General features: G+C 38.5%; 1 protein-coding gene across 3 annotated transcripts in view; it reads left to right on the top strand.

The window, feature by feature from the left end:
* The window catches only part of LOC309489790 (uncharacterized protein), a 36,364-nt gene extending 23,129 nt beyond the window's left edge, over positions 1–13,235 (top strand). For 2 of the 3 annotated variants that reach the window (XM_082158701.1, XM_082158700.1), the window contains exons 2-3: positions 4,218–6,324; positions 13,118–13,235. In XM_082158701.1, coding sequence (XP_082014827.1) covers positions 4,490–6,324; positions 13,118–13,142 — 1,860 coding nt within the window. In that variant the 5' untranslated portion in view covers positions 4,218–4,489 and the 3' untranslated portion in view covers positions 13,143–13,235. Of the gene's footprint in view, positions 1–1,288; positions 6,325–13,117 lie in introns of all 3 variants that reach the window. The other variant, XM_082158699.1, reaches the window with a different exon arrangement.
* Positions 13,236–15,974: the final 2,739 nt, after the last annotated feature.

The raw sequence follows: 15,974 nt of genomic DNA, 5'->3' as shown, positions 1-15,974 counted from the left end.
GTGATGCTATCAATATTAATACTAATTTATATTATAAGTTTGTTTGTAAGTGAGTGTGGAGAAGACGCGTTCAGCCGTGATCCGTGGACGTAACCTTTAAGAGTATGCAGCGTTGGATCACTAATAGGCTTGAGACGCGTCTGCTCAACAGTCCGCGTTGTAACTATGAGGTTTTTTTAGGTTTTTTAGTGGTAGGGGTGTAGAGTAGACGCACGATAGGCTAAAAAAATTAAAAATAAAAATGTTTGTTTATAAGTGAGTGTGGAGAAGACGCGTTCAGCCGTGATCCACGGACGTAACCTTTAAGAGTATGCAGCGTTGGATCACTAATAGGCTTGAGACGCGTCTGCTCAACAGTCCGCGTTGTAACAATGAGGTTTGAGCAGTAACATTAGTGCTTCTCAGTGAGGAAAAGTAGAAAATGTTCGTTGTAAGCGAGTTTAAAGAGAAAAATCAAGAATTATAAATCAAATCGATAGAGCTCCAAAAACAACAACGCATTCAGACGCAACGCATGATAATAACAGGACAAGACATTACTCACCGTGTTTGTTGAGTGTTTCTTACTCACCTGAGCTTTTATGAACTCAAAGGCGCGAGCGCGCGAGAGAAAATAAATAAATAAAAATAGCTGAGCGCACACGGGTGGCGCGTTTACAGGCTAGCGAATTACTAGCGTGTTGTGCTAGTAGTAACGTAAGCTAGCGATGTCAGGGTTGGGTAAGCTGTATTTAGTAGTAATATAAACAACTAGAAATTGTAGTAAATGATGGTTCAAAACAAGGAAATACGAGGCTAAGACGGAGCTTACAGCACCGAAGCAGACACACTCACAGCAGGCAGCGAGAAAAATCAAGAATTATAAATCAAATCGATAGAGCTCCAAAAACAACAACGTATTCAGACGCGACGCATGATAATAACAGGACAAGACATTACTCACCGTGTTTGTTGAGTGTTTCTTACTCACCTGAGCTTTTATGAACTCAAAGGCGCGAGCGCGCGAGAGAAAATAAATAAATAAAAATAGCTGAGCGCACACGGGTGGCGCGCGTTTACAGGCTAGCGAATTACTAGCGTGCTGTGCTAGTAGTAACGGAAGCTAGCGATGTTGGGTAAGCTGTATTTAGTAGTAGTATAAACAACTAGAAATTGTAGTAGATGATGGTTCAAAACAAGGAAAATACGAGGCTAAGACGGAGCTTACAGCACAGAGCAAACACACTCACAGCAGGCAGCGAGGCAGACAGGAGCAAAAATGTACATTTTGTCTGTACATTTTGATCAGATGATAAGAGCAAATCATTTGTGATTCTAATGAGAGCAGTCTCAGTAATGTGGTATCATAATGACAAAGAGGAATTAATGATATTAAGAAGAGGATCTATGACCTTTGGAAGCATATCTTTCATTAGCTTAGTCGGTATTGGGGACCCAACAATGGACAGTGTTCACTAATGGCGCGTTTCCACCGAGCGGTACGGTACGGGTCGGTACCCTTTTATTTGCGTTTCCACTGCCAAAAGTTGAGAATGGTACCAAAAAGCCGAACCGTACCGTACCACTTTTTGGGTACCCTTCCGTTGGGGTACCTAGCACAGTGGTACGGTACTAAAAGGTGGAGCTAGACTCACTGCAGGACGTTGATTGGTTGACAGAGAATCGTCACTTGCGCGTGCTACGAGGGGAATGACAACATAAGAAGCGCCATTTTTTTATATACAGTTTAATATAATACTACTGTTACTGTGTCACGAAATGTAATTTTAAGAGTTTTTCAGGCGAGAATGTAGTTGTTTAAAGCTCAAATCTGTGGTTTATTTATAAAGATGATTTGTTTTTCCCCGGTTGTGAGATCCATGCGATCAGCGGGCGCTCGGCGCTCATGTTTCCCGGCTGGATGAGCCTTTCCTCGGCTAAGTTAGTTCTTCTGACGTTCGCCGATGACTCCGACGGTAGTGGTTTTAAAACATGAGATATAATTCGTCTTGTGCAGACCTAACGGGCGATCTTTGGTCTCGTGAATATATAATTCGTTCCCTGTCAATCGTTTTGGCTGAGGGCTAAGTTTAGTTTCATATTATAGGCTATTTGTATTTAACTTTACTGTTGTAATGTTAGACTAGAGCGCAGCATTTGGACATTTGACTGAATTGTTTGCTTTATTTCTTATTGTATAGCTTCTTGTACCTTTTACTTAAACTTTTATATTGGCTATTATTGATAAAACTGAAATTTTACAAAAAGAAATATGGTTTCTTGTCATTTTCTTATTACAAGATTATCACTGATGTTTATTGCAACATTTGTACAAATGCATATATTGCCTGTAATATGTGTAATTTTTTGTATTATTTAAACGAAAAGAGGTAACGTTAGGCTTGTGTTTTAAATTTCGTTTTGTTATAAATAGAATAACGTATAACGTGCAGTGAATAATCAATATGCGTTGCGCATGAACCACATTTGTGTCCCTATAATGTTTAATTTATTTAAATGAAAACGAAAAGAGGCAGAGTAGTGTTTTATAACATATTTCGTTTTATTGTTGCTTAAAATGTACATACAGAGTAACAGAGATAACCGGAGTAGCAGATCGCGAGCTGAGTGACGCTTTTAAGAACGCGCTGTATGTTACCATTTGCATGTAGGAGTCGCACATGGCAAGTACAAACTTTGCGTACTTAATATTGAGAAAAGCCTAATGTCGGCGCTTGTCTTCTTGTGACAAACATGTCGAGGAGCAAGAACAAGATCTGCTGTATATGTCATCCATTGTGGTTTACTATGTTCTTCTTCGCGCGAAAATGACGTCGATCGAAACACCACGCCTATCAAGTAAGGGTACTGTTGGCAGTGGAAACGCTAGCCAGATCATGGTTAACAGACCCGAACCGTACCGTACTGTACCGTACCGTACTGTACTGCTCAGTGGAAACGAGCCATAAGCTAGTCACATCCAAAGCTGTATCTAAAGCCCTTGCACTCTTACTATCCTCAATTAAAGTTTGGATGTGTGTGTAATGACTGAGACAAGTCAGGCACAAGTATTTGTTATAGTTTAAAAAATGATAATGAACAAAAGAACTCACTCTGGGATCTGTGGCCCCATCCCCCAAAACAGGGCAAGAAGGTCTTCGTCACCATGACCACGATCAGATAAGTTGGTTTTATGACTCTTAGCAATGTGAACAGGGCCTCTGCTACAAAACCTACAGATATTAGAACAGACTCTCCTGCATTAATTTATCGAAGAACTGATAAACATGAAATTAATATGCATTCCAAAACATTTTGTGAATGATTTACTGTCTTGTGTTGTGTCTTTAAATACTAGTATCTGTTGATACTATTATCCCTTTGATACTATGTATTTTATTATAGAACCAACAGTCAACGTAACCCCACGCATACCATGTTTGGTCTCTATAAATTGGTACTTTGAAGATCAAAATGATTGCTTTTAAAGGGCCTCTTCGCTAGCCCTTCTCTCTCTTCTCTGCTGGCCTCAACTGCTGTTGATACTGTGGGGGACCATCACTGAATGGGCAACGATCAACTCTTGGCCTTCTTGATACGTTCAGGATGCTGTGCTGTCCAGCGTGGCCTCAGCAGGCCCGGGCTGCAGGCTTCGACTCACAACATAAATTTAACATATAACAAATAATAATAAGTAAAAATTTTAAAATAAACAATCCACTCCACTTGAATGCTAAACACTTGTGTTATTTGTCAAAAGGTAATTCACTTGAGCTTGTGTTTCTGGTGTCCCACTTTAACATGCGCATGAATGGAAGTCAGTGCAAGGAAAAGTCTAGTGTAAACGGCCATTAATAATTAATGGTTTTAGTCAAATAAATATCAATCTCAAAGTTGGTAACGAAACATGGCAGTATTGTATATTTTAATGTTAATATCATGTTAGATAATTGTGTCATTGATCAAATTAATAGTTATTGCTAAAGAAACATGGGATTTGTGCCTATAATGTTTTAAATATAATAATTGGAAGATAAATTTACTTCGTTCATGGAAAGTTTCAAGGACATATAATCAATTATAAAAAGGCATCAACTTATCATAATATTTTATAGCAGTTGTCTACTTTCTACTATTACATCAGGGCTCACTTTCATGTCCTTTCACTTTATATTTCTCTCTTTGAATTGTTTTGATGTACTGAAAATTAAATGTAACATTTGTTTCTTTCCTGTCAGACCCGATGGAGGTGAAGGAGGAGAGAGAAGAACTGAGTGAAGTGAAGGAGGAGAATGAAGAACTGAGTGAAGTGAAGGAGGAGAGTGAAGAACTGAGTGAAGTGAAGGAGGAGAGTGGAGAACTGAGTGAGGAGAGTGGAGAACTGAGTGAAGTGGAGGAGGAGAGTGGAGAACTGAGTGAAGTGGAGGAGGAGAGTGAAGAACTGAGTGAAGTGGAGGAAGAGAGTGAAGAACTGAGTTAAGTGAAGGAGGAGAGTGAAGAACTGAGTGAAATGAAGGAGGAAAGTGAAGAACTGAGTGAAGTGAAGGAGGAGAGTGAAGAACTGAGTGAAATGAAGGAGGAAAGTGAAGAACTGAGTGAAGTGAAGGAGGAGAGTGAAGAACTGAGTGAGGAGAGTGGAGAACTGAGTGAAGTGGAGGAGGAGAGTGGAGAACTGAGTGAAGTGGAGGAGGAGAGTGAAGAACTGAGTGAAGTGAAGGAGGAGAGTGAAGAACTGAGTGAAATGAAGGAGGAAAGTGAAGAACTGAGTGAAGTGAAGGAGGAGAGTGAAGAACTGAGTGAAATGAAGGAGGAAAGTGAAGAACTGAGTGAAGTGAAGGAGGAGAGTGAAGAACTGAGTGAGGATAGTGGAGAACTGAGTGAAGTGGAGGAGGAACATCATGTCAATCCTGAAGGAAAACCATTGAGTCGCTCAAAGACTAAAAATATTTTTTTAAAGAAAAGAAGAGCCAAGAAATCTTTCACCTGCACTCAGTGTGGGAAGAGTTTCACAACCAAACAAAGTCTTGAGATTCACATGAGGATCCACACAGGAGAGAAGCCATTCACATGTGATCAATGTGGAAAGAGTTTCAGTCAATTATCATCCCTTAATGTTCACATGAGGATCCACACCGGAGAGAAGACGTTTTCATGTGATCAATGCGGAAAAACATTTCTTAGAGCATCAGACCTGAAGACACACCTGAGAGTCCATACGAAGGAGAAGCCGCATTCATGTTCTGTGTGTGGGAAGAGTTTTTCACTGCTGCAACATTTACATAGACATCAGAAAACTCACACTGGTGTGAGAGAGTACATGTGCTTTGAGTGTGAGAAGACTTTCACTGCAGCGGACAAGTTAAAGCGGCACCAGATTATTCACACTGGAGAAAAACCTTACAAGTGTTCACACTGTGACAAGAGATTCAGTGTGTCATCACATCTGAAAACACATGAGATGATCCACACTGGAGAAAAACCTTACAAGTGTTCACACTGTGACAAGAGATTCAGTCAGTCAGGACATCTGAAAACACATGAGATGATGCACACCGGAGAGAAGCCGTTCTCATGTGATCAGTGCGGGAAGAGTTTCAGTCGATCATTAGCCCTTAATGTTCACATGATGGTCCACACCGGAGAGAAGCCGTTCTCATGTGATCAGTGCGGGAAGAGTTTCAGTCGATCATCAGCCCTTAATGTTCACATGATGATCCATACCGGAGAGAAGCTGTTCACATGTGATCAGTGCGGCAAAACATTTCTTAGGTCATCAGACCTAAAGAGACACCTGACAGTTCATATGAAGGAGAAGCCACATTCATGTTCTGTGTGTGGAAGGAGTTTTTCACTGCTGCATCATTTACATAGACATCAGAAAACTCACACTGGTGTGAGAGAGTACTTGTGCTTTGAGTGTGAGAAGACTTTTATTACAGCGGACGGTTTAAAACTGCACCAGAGAATTCACACTGGAGAAAAACCTTACAAGTGTTCACAGTGTGACAAGAGATTCAGTCTGTCAGCAGATCTGAAAAAACATGAGAGGATCCACACTGGAGAAAAACCTTACAAGTGTTCACACTGTGACAAGAGATTCAGTGAGTCATCATCTCTGAAAAAACATGAGAGGATCCACACTGGAGAAAAACCGTACAAGCGTTCACACTGTGACAAGAGATTCAATCGATCATCACATCTGAGATCACATGAGAGGATCCACAGCAGAGAGAAGCTGCACACGTGTGATCAGTGTCGGAAGAGTTTTGATTTTAAAAGTGACATGAAGCTACACATGAAGATCCATGCAGTGGAGAAACCACTTAAACACAGTCTGAGATCACGGTAATTTATTGTCATGTGCTGTGAAACAAAGTCTCTTCTTTGTAAGTTAGACACACATCACCCTAGGCCTAAAAAAAATTGTTTGGTTCTGGTTTCCGACCGACCCTGTCAATTTATGTGCGACCCAAATTTATTTTATGAGCTTGGGGAAGAAATAATACAAATTAAATAAATTCACAAATAAAAAACTTTGAGGCGAACTATAATTTACGTTTTTGTAACACCGTTTTTGTATAGCACTCTTGCAATGCAAGATGACTCTCTTCCTCCAGCAATGCTAACAAACGAGTCAGCTACACGGTCGTTCACACATCGTTGTCGTCACTTACAAAGGCGACACTTTCGGCATCTGCGTGGAGTGTGACGCCCGTTTCACACATACTCTGTTTGCAGTGCGTATGCAGTGCATATTTTTTTACGTACCCATGTTAACAGGTTCGAGCTTTCACACTGCACGCGGTTGCGGTCCGGCAATCCGTTCCAGTTCCGGTGCGTATACAGCAGTGCAGTGATCGTTTCCGCACCAGGGTCTATATCTGCTGTGTGCACACGCTGAATTAAAGTGACAGCGCATGCATTTAATAAAATAAAATGTAGTAATCTCACCATAAATTCATTTAACTAAATTCTACTATTTTTCACAATCATAGTTTTACTTAAAGACGGGGACAAATCAAGGAAAACTACATTTACTTCAACAAGGCGACATAATGAACAACACTCGTCTCATTCATGGAGGTGGAAAAACAAGTTCTTTGTGACATGCAAGATTTATTTATGTATGCGATTTTAATATAAGTGCATGGTTAAATATTTTACTACTTGCTTGAGCAACTTTATATATAGTTATATAGAAGTAATGCATTGAATAATAGTTTGTTTAGATTGTGTTTAGACGTGAATACGTCTATTAAAGCATGTAGGCCTATATGTGTACAAAGAGAAACTAGAAAAAAAAGTTTGAGTTGGCTTGAGAAAGCCTGACCAGAGAGTTTGAAGAAGTTTAAAGAAGTTAGAAGTTTAAAGAAGTTAGTAGTTTGAAGTTTAAAGTAGTTTAAAGTTTGATTGATAGTTTAGTTAGAAAGAAAGAATAGTTGGAAAGAAAGAAAGAAAGAAAGAAAGAAAGAAAGAAAGAAAGAAAGATTAGTTAGAAAGAATGATAGATTAGTTAGAAAGAATGATAGATTAGATAGAAAGAATTATAAATAGAATGATAGATAGATTAGTTAGAAAGAAAGAAAGAAAGAAAGAAAAATTTGTTTGAATGATAGGTAGATTAGTTAGAAAGAGATTAGTTAGAAAGAAAGAATGATAGTTTAGTTAGAAAGAATGATAGATAGATAGATTAGTTGGAAATAAAGAGATTAGTTAGAAAGAAAGAGTGATATATTATTTAGAAAGAATGATAGATTAGTTAGAAAGAATTATAGATAGATTAGTTAGAAAGAATGATAGATAGATAGATAGATAGATTAGTTAGAAGGAAAGATAGATTAGTTAGAAAGAATTATAGATAGATTAGTAAGAAAGAAAAATTTGTTAGAATGATAGATTAGTTAGAAAAAGAGATTAGTTAGAAAGAAAGAATGATAGATAGTTTAGTTAGAAAGAATGATAGATAGATTAGTTGGAAATAAAGAGATTAGTTAGAAAGAATGATAGATTAGTTAGAAAGAATGATAGATAGATTAGTTAGAAAGAATTATATATAGATTAGTTAGAATGATAGAAAGATTAGTTAGAAAGAAAGATAGATTAGTTAGAAAGAATGATAGATTGATTAGTTAGAAAGAATGATAGATAGATTAGTTAGAAAGAATTATAGATAGATTAGTTAGAAAGAAAGAATGATAGATAGATCAGTTAGAAAGACAGAAATATTAGTTAGAAAGAATGATAAATTACTGCTGCATTTACTACACAGAGCCGTAGATAACCAGACTGATCTCATGAAATGGCGTATGTATGACACGCCAATTCGATTTCCATTTTTGGCGTGCTATCAACACGCATAATCGCTTTTCAGCGTGTTTATCAACGCCGTTGACTTAACGTTACATTACTTAGTCTGTATATGAAGAGTTCAGATGCAAAAGCCTCTAAGTGCCATCTGAAATTTTCTTCTAGAATGATCATTTTTATCAAGCTTGTATATTTAAATTCAGTAATTTCACTTAAATGGCAATGAAAATTACCTATTAATTGTCATTTAAGTGAAATTACTGAACTTAAATATACGAGCTTGATAAAAATGATCATTCTAGAAGAAAATTTCAGATGGCACTTAGAGGCTTTTGCATCTGAACTCTTCATATATAGATATGACCTACCCCAACTCCCTAAAAGTCCCTAAACCTACCCGTCACTGGGGTTAATCTTCCCACACCTAAACATACCCATTTTATGGACAATATTAAAATGATAAAACGTAATGGACAGATATGTAGGAAAATGGCATTTTTATGAACAATATGGCATTAAAAGATAGTTTGAGCCACGAATCCTACCCCTAAACCTAACCATAACCATTTCTTAAAACTACCTAGGCAACAATTATAAAGAAAAACAACAGACAGACGAGTATAATCACAATAATTTATTTATGGTTCCTATAGAACCATAATTATACTAACCTTACAACACAACATCGATTCACAAAATACACCAATTTTATTAGCTTGATGTAATCCAAACCTTCAGAATCCATATATTATTTGCAAGAAAAAGATCCAAACTCAGCCCTTTATCCAGTAAACGTCAAACCCCGCGCTTGTTATGAATTCAAATTCAAAAATTGCGCCCTCAAGAAGCGACAGGTTACTATGGTTACGGCAGTAATATCAAACGCTCATTGGCTCTCGTCTCGCCTGCTTCGTCACAGATTGCGTCATGCACATTCACATTTGAAATGAAGTGCGCACTGCCGCGCAGCCCTCAGAGCGAACCGAACCGAAGACGGATTAACGTTTTCATGGATTTGAATTAATAACTTAAATTCTGCTCTGTCTGTTACCTCATACAAAACCACTGCCAGAGAGGACTGCGACACATCATCACGTGAACAACTTTTGGTACCGATTTTGACATTTTCTCATTAAATTAATTATTGTGATTATACTTGTCTGTCTGTTGTTTTTCTTTATAATTGTAGCCTATAGTTTTAAGAAATGGTTATGATTAGATTTAGGGGTAGGATTAGCAAACGTCCGGGGATAATGGTACGTGTAAGATTCACGTCTGAGGCTGTTAAACTGTGACATCTACACGTTTTCCAAAGGGGACCAACATGATTATTTCACGTACATTTTGCTCCGTTTCGCTCGGACATTTAACGGCGTAGACATACACGCGGAAGATGACGGTTCGTTTCGGCGTGAACATACACACGGATAGCTCAAAATGCATATAGATAACACGCCACTTTTGACTTGAAAGTGGCGTGTATGTTTACGCAAAGTCATGATGTCATGTTGAGCAGATTTGGCCTTGACAGTGAGATTACCATACCAGCAAATTACTGAGAATGTAAATACAGACTCGATGTATGATTTATAAAAAAGGGTCATGAGGGTCTTATCGACACGGAACTTTGACAGTTTGCGAAGGCAAAACAGTCTTTGTTGGCCTTTTTTGCAGAGCATCTCAGTATTAGAATTAAAATGCAACTTATTGTCGATCAAACTGCCAAGATACTTGTACGTTTGTACGAATCCCACCATCTGCCCATTGATGGTAGTGTTCTGTGGAGTTGATGACTTATGCCTAAAATCAATCAGCATATCCTTTGTTTTTTCTACATTTAATTTAAAGAATGCCCTATCACACCAGAGCACAAAATCTTCAACAACAGGACCATGATCACTTTCCTCAGAGGAGAGAAGACTGACAATAGCAGAATCATCTGCAAATTTTAAAATGTGTCTATTTTCATACCGGCTGCGGCAATCATCAGTATAAAGAATATAGAGGAGTGGTGAGAGGACACACCCCTGAGGAGACCCCGTGGATGATGACATATCCTTTTCCTATCGATTGATCGGTGAAACAGTTGAGGTTAGGGAAGATTAAATCCGAGGGAGGGTTGTTGACCTGAAAGTTGCTCCATTTTAAAGCTGCCGTCGGCAAGTCTGGCAGATTGGGTCGATTAGCCAAAATTTTGAATGTTTACAACTCTCATGCCCCTCCCCACTACCAGCGAGCACCCTCCCATCGAGGTCGTGCTCGTCAGTGCGTCACTGTGCGTGTGTACCTGATTTTCTGTGAACGCGTCCGTCTCTTCAGCATCTATCAACACCATGGACTCGGAGGTAGGCTGCCCTGGCTAATCTATCCATAGATAGCAATAACCGAGGAATTGGAAGCTTGTTAGTAGATTTTCTCTCCGCCATCACGCTTCATGCAATCTCCAGGCGAACTTCAGGCGTGGCGTGTGCATGTGATATTAACGTGCGCGAGTGAGGGGGTATCTGTGGCGTGTGCACGACCTGTGATTGACAGTCAGATCTCACACCCCCCTGCGCTGATTGGACCTGATGAAGCGGGAGCGATGGATTTTTGCAAAACAAATAACACGCTCCAGGTGGAGTTAGAAGCTCGGGTTTTTTTCTAAAACCACCTTATTTATGTTGTTCTGTCGGATTATAGTGTCAATTTCACTGAATATGATCAAAAAAATGTTGCCGACGGCAGCTTTAAGAGAAAGTCCCTGCTGTATCGGATGTGCGTTGGGTTGGGCAACTCATTCAGAGTTTCCACCATGTGGAACGCCGTCATCAATAAAAATCAAAGCGGTCCACTCTATGCTACTTGTTTCTCAACAAAACAGCGCAAGGAAAAAGTCAATCAATTTCTTCTCACTTTCTCTGGCCGTTTCTATTTAGTGCAAAAATAAACAAAACAATAATAAACAAATGTAACATAAGACAAAACGTGCCTCGCTGCTGGTCGCTGCATGAGTATGTGCCCTCTACAAACAAAAATGTATTTTCATGTGCTGAGCAACAAAGTCTCTTCTGTGTAAGTTAGCCACACATCACCCTATAGCCAAATCTCTCCTCTCCACCTATAGCCGGTGTGTGGTGAGCACAGGACACTTTGTTAATTGATTTATATCCATTAACTTGTGTTCAACCAACAGGAATGTCTAATTTGTCAGTTCAGATCAATGCAAAACAAACACATATTTGCTCTCTGACAGCGCCACGCTCATGTAAAGCAGAAATACAGCACTATACAGGGCTCTAGACTGAGACTAAATGGTCACATTTTGCGACCTTTTTAACCTCGCTACTCGTCTGAGCTGCGCAAACACTCGTGAGCCGATCTCGATCACGCAACAACATTACTACACAGAGCAGAGAAAGGCTTTACAATAAGGTTTCATTAATGTTCCTGGCACCAAGTTTACTCCACAAAAGAAAGTAGTCCTGGAAATATTTAAAAATGAGGATGTTTAGCCCTGTGTTTCGTAATCATTTTTTTCCACCTTCGATGCAGGATGGTTCATTCAAGAGTTTGTCTCACAAGAGGATAAAATGTTTCAAAGATTTATTTGTGAATAATGTATTCGCTTCTTTTGAGCAATTGGTATTACGTTTTGGTCTTACCAAGTCAGATTTTTTTAGATTCTTGCAAGCAAGACATTACGTTAAGTCACTTGTACCAGACTTCCCAACGATGCCTTCTGAAAATCCTTTAGATAGGTTTCTTTCATGTAACGTAATAGCTAAAGGCGCAATTGCTATGTAACGTAATAGCTAAAGGCGCAATTGCTATTATTTATAATTTAATGATACATCTGGCATCTTCATCCCTGGATAGCATTAAAAGAGCTTGGGAGGAAGACCTTGATAGACCACTCTCTGAAGACACATGGAACTGTGTTCTTAAACAAGTCCACTCATCATCAATATGTGCTCGGCATTCGCTTATACAGTGTAAAGTAGTACACAGAGCTCATATATCTAAAGTTAAACTATCTCAAATGTTTCCTGGTACTAACCCTATGTGCAATAGATGTCAATGTGCTGAGGGAACGTTAATTCACATGTTCTGGACATGCCCCAATTTAGAGCATTACTGGCGATCCATATTTCTCACCCTTTCTGCAGTCCTTCAGTATAGTTTAGAGCCAGAACCTCTGGTGGCAATATTTGGAGTCGCTCCAGAGGAGGTATGGTTGTCAGCTTCAAGGTGTAAGGTCCTTGCTTTCTCTTCCCTGATCGCACGTAGAGCAATACTATTAAAGTGGAAAGACCCCTTGGCACCCACTCACACTCAATGGATTAAAGATATGATGTCTTGTCTCTGCCTCGAAAAAATTAGATATTCGCTAAGAGGATCGGAAAATTTTTTTTTTAAGTTGTGGCGCTCTTTTATTGAATATGTTGATAAGTCTGTTTAAATAATGCCACTACTATGGACACTTTATTATTATTATATATATATTTTTTTTTACTTTTTTTATATATTTTTATTTATTATTATTTTATTTTTTTTATGTATGTATTTGTATTTGGTTGGAGGTTAATGTTTGTTAGCATGTTTGTATGTATACTTGGTTTTTACAATTCCATTTTGTTTTAATGGACAGTATGGATGCTATTCTAAGGGGTTGGGTATTGTGAATGTGATTTTATATTGTTAAAAACAATAAAAACAAACTTTGAACGAAAAATTAGGATGTTAATTTTTCAATATCCAAACTGAAGCCTGCAGTTGACATACATTTAAAAAAAAATTTGTATGACTATCAGTGTGCATTGAAACAAATCTTTATGCATTTCATTTGCAGGAAGACCTACACTTCGGGTATTTAAGGAGGAACTGACAGACATTTGATCAGGCGACCCATGGCCTTGGGCCTGGTTTAATGGGAAGCACATTCAAGTTCAACGTCTCCTGTCTAAAAGTTAATATTCAGTTAAATGCTTTCTAATACATGTTTTGTTTCTCTCTATTCTACTTTTTTGCTTACTAAATGACACATTCAGTGTGGTATTTTTCCTTATAAACTGAAGACACAAATTTCACCATTTACTGTTGTTTTTAGTATTATTATTACTTTTACTGTTGCTTTTAGTATTATTATTACTTTTTATTAATATTCATAATCAGTAGTACTATGCATCTCTTTTATACTTTTTATATACATTCATAATCATTTGTACTCAATGTATTTTGTGAAGATGTGGGGAAGAGAGACTTTGGGGGACTTTGAGTGTGTGCTGGAAAGACTGTAATGTATATTCAGTGTTTATACAAGATGACATGATCACAGTTGACAAGAACGGTCCTGATTTTTCTTCACCTGCTGTTAAAAGGGAAAAGTTACAATCTGAAATGATGACAGAAGAGAGACCATTCACACCAGGAGAACGTCAAGCCATTCTCACAGCTTTGCCTCCTCTGAAGAGACAAGATCCAAACACAGAGTTTTGGCGAGAATTAGACTCTCTGGTTGAAGCACATCAAATGACATTAAAAGACATACACACTATTGTGAAAGCTAAAATCCCAAGAGACAGATCAGGGCTCCAGACTAACTTTTTTTACTAGGAGCGCTGTAGCCCCTGACTGAAAATTTTAGGAGCGCAAGCAGAAAATGTAGGGGCACACCTTAAATCAGCTTGCAATGCAATTATTAAAATTTCCCCCAAAATAACTGTAATACTGACAAATTATTTAATAATAAATAGACTTAACGTACAGATATTACAATGTGCAGTTTTATTTCAAGTTCACAGGCACCAGACTAACATCTGAGGGCAGCGGCACCGGAGCCACTGAGTTCTGCAAAAAAATATCTGGTGGCACTGGGGCGGACAATAAAGCACTAAGCTTAATTTAGGGTGTAGATGAAATTAACTTTAATTATCATTCATAATGTCTTAATATTAATTAAAAAGCAAACCGAGTGAAAAAAAATTATATTAGGGAGAGAAAATAGCCAATAAGCATCCTACTGTTTACAATGGTAATTTATTTATTTTATTATTTTTAAATGAGTGTTTAAATAAGACAATTTTTGAAGGATGAATAAAAAATGTGTTGGTCATCACATTAAAAATAACATTTATATATGATAGTTTTGAAGTGCTGGATAAAGATGAGTAACAGTTAGTACATCTAAGCGTTTGACTATTTCTGTCACATTATGGTTACAGTTACTAAATTAAATCCATGGTGAATGTCGCTGATTTGTGGACTGAAAGCCTTCTATAAGTGTTTCTCCTGGTTTCCACGTTAGCGCTGTTTGATCTGATATCTATGGTTTATAACAGAGAACTCTGCGCAGAATCGGAATGTTTCTCACTAGATCTCACAGCGATTATGTTATTAATTCTGAGGCGAATTTAATGGATTTCTTCACTGGATCTCCAGAGTCTGGATCTCCTAGTAACAGTGTCACGTGATCGAGATCGGCCTGCGACTGGCAAGTTCGTGGCGCTGCGCTCATGGCTACGCTGTTTATAATGGTCTGAAATAATAAATGGTCCGTGAAGCATAAAGGAGTAGCTCATTTTCGTTCCGCTTTCATTTTGTTTGGATTCGCTGCTCGGCAACGTTGTGGTCGCGCCAGCGCTACTTAAATAAATATTTGGTCGCACCGGCAGGAAAAATGGTCGCAAAATGCGACCAATTGGTCGCAGTCTGGAGCCCTGCAGATGGGAACGCTTGCCAGCTTCAATAACAACAGCCCAATGGATAAATCTGTGGATTGATGACCAAGGACGACCCCTGGGTCTTTGGCAAACATTAGATGTGTTTCGAAAAGAAATCCAAGAAATTTTGGGAAGTGAAAAAATTCCATTCACATCAGTGACATTGATTAAGCAAAAGGATGATGAATCTCCAGATGAATATGCTCTGCGTAAGTGGAATGCTTACGAGAGATGGGCTCTCTGTGCTAAGAAACAACCGGACAGAGATGATGTGCAGTTTACTGACACACTTGTGGATGGACTTAGTTCAAAATACCAACAAGCTTTATCACTTGGAGTCAACCCAGGTGAAACATTTGACCAAATTATGCAATGGGCTGGCCGCTTAGAGATGGCTATGAGATCAAACAATGAAGAAGGAAACAAGCCAAATCGAAGAGGAGTGGCGACAGTTCAATACAACATAAACACAGAGAAGTGATTGAAGATTTGCAGCAACTGTGGAAAGCGTAGTCACTTAAGAAAAGATTGTTGGGCTAAAGGAGGTGGAGCAGAAGGTCAAGGTCCATCATTTAAACAGTATTTACATTTAAAAAGTCAGTGTGCAAAATCATGATGAAACCTCTCAAGGGAAGATGTGGACAGAAGCACAAGTTCGTCAGCTTATAGAGGGAAGTATTCGTAACTGATGACTGACCCAGCTAACAAAAATATGTCCTAAGAACGTTGTGGGAACGTTGACTTGAAACGTTCTAAAAATGTTGAAATGTCCAGTTTGCTTAACGTTGCTGGAATGGTATTTTAATGTTAGAAAAACATTGCTGGAATGTTAGCATAATGTTGCTGGAACGTTATCTTAAGGTTAGCATAACGTTGCTGGAACATTAGCACAACATTGCTGGAACATTATCTTAAGGTTTGCATAACGTTGCTGGAACGTTATCTTAAGGTTAGCATAACGTTCATGGAATGTTAACACAACATTGC

Source organism: Leuciscus leuciscus, assembly GCF_965113295.1.
Source record: "Leuciscus leuciscus genome assembly, chromosome: 1".
NCBI classification, from domain to species: Eukaryota; Metazoa; Chordata; class Actinopteri; order Cypriniformes; family Leuciscidae; genus Leuciscus; species Leuciscus leuciscus.
Note: the sequence above shows the minus strand (reverse complement) of the source record. Positions and strands in the feature narration are given on the sequence as shown.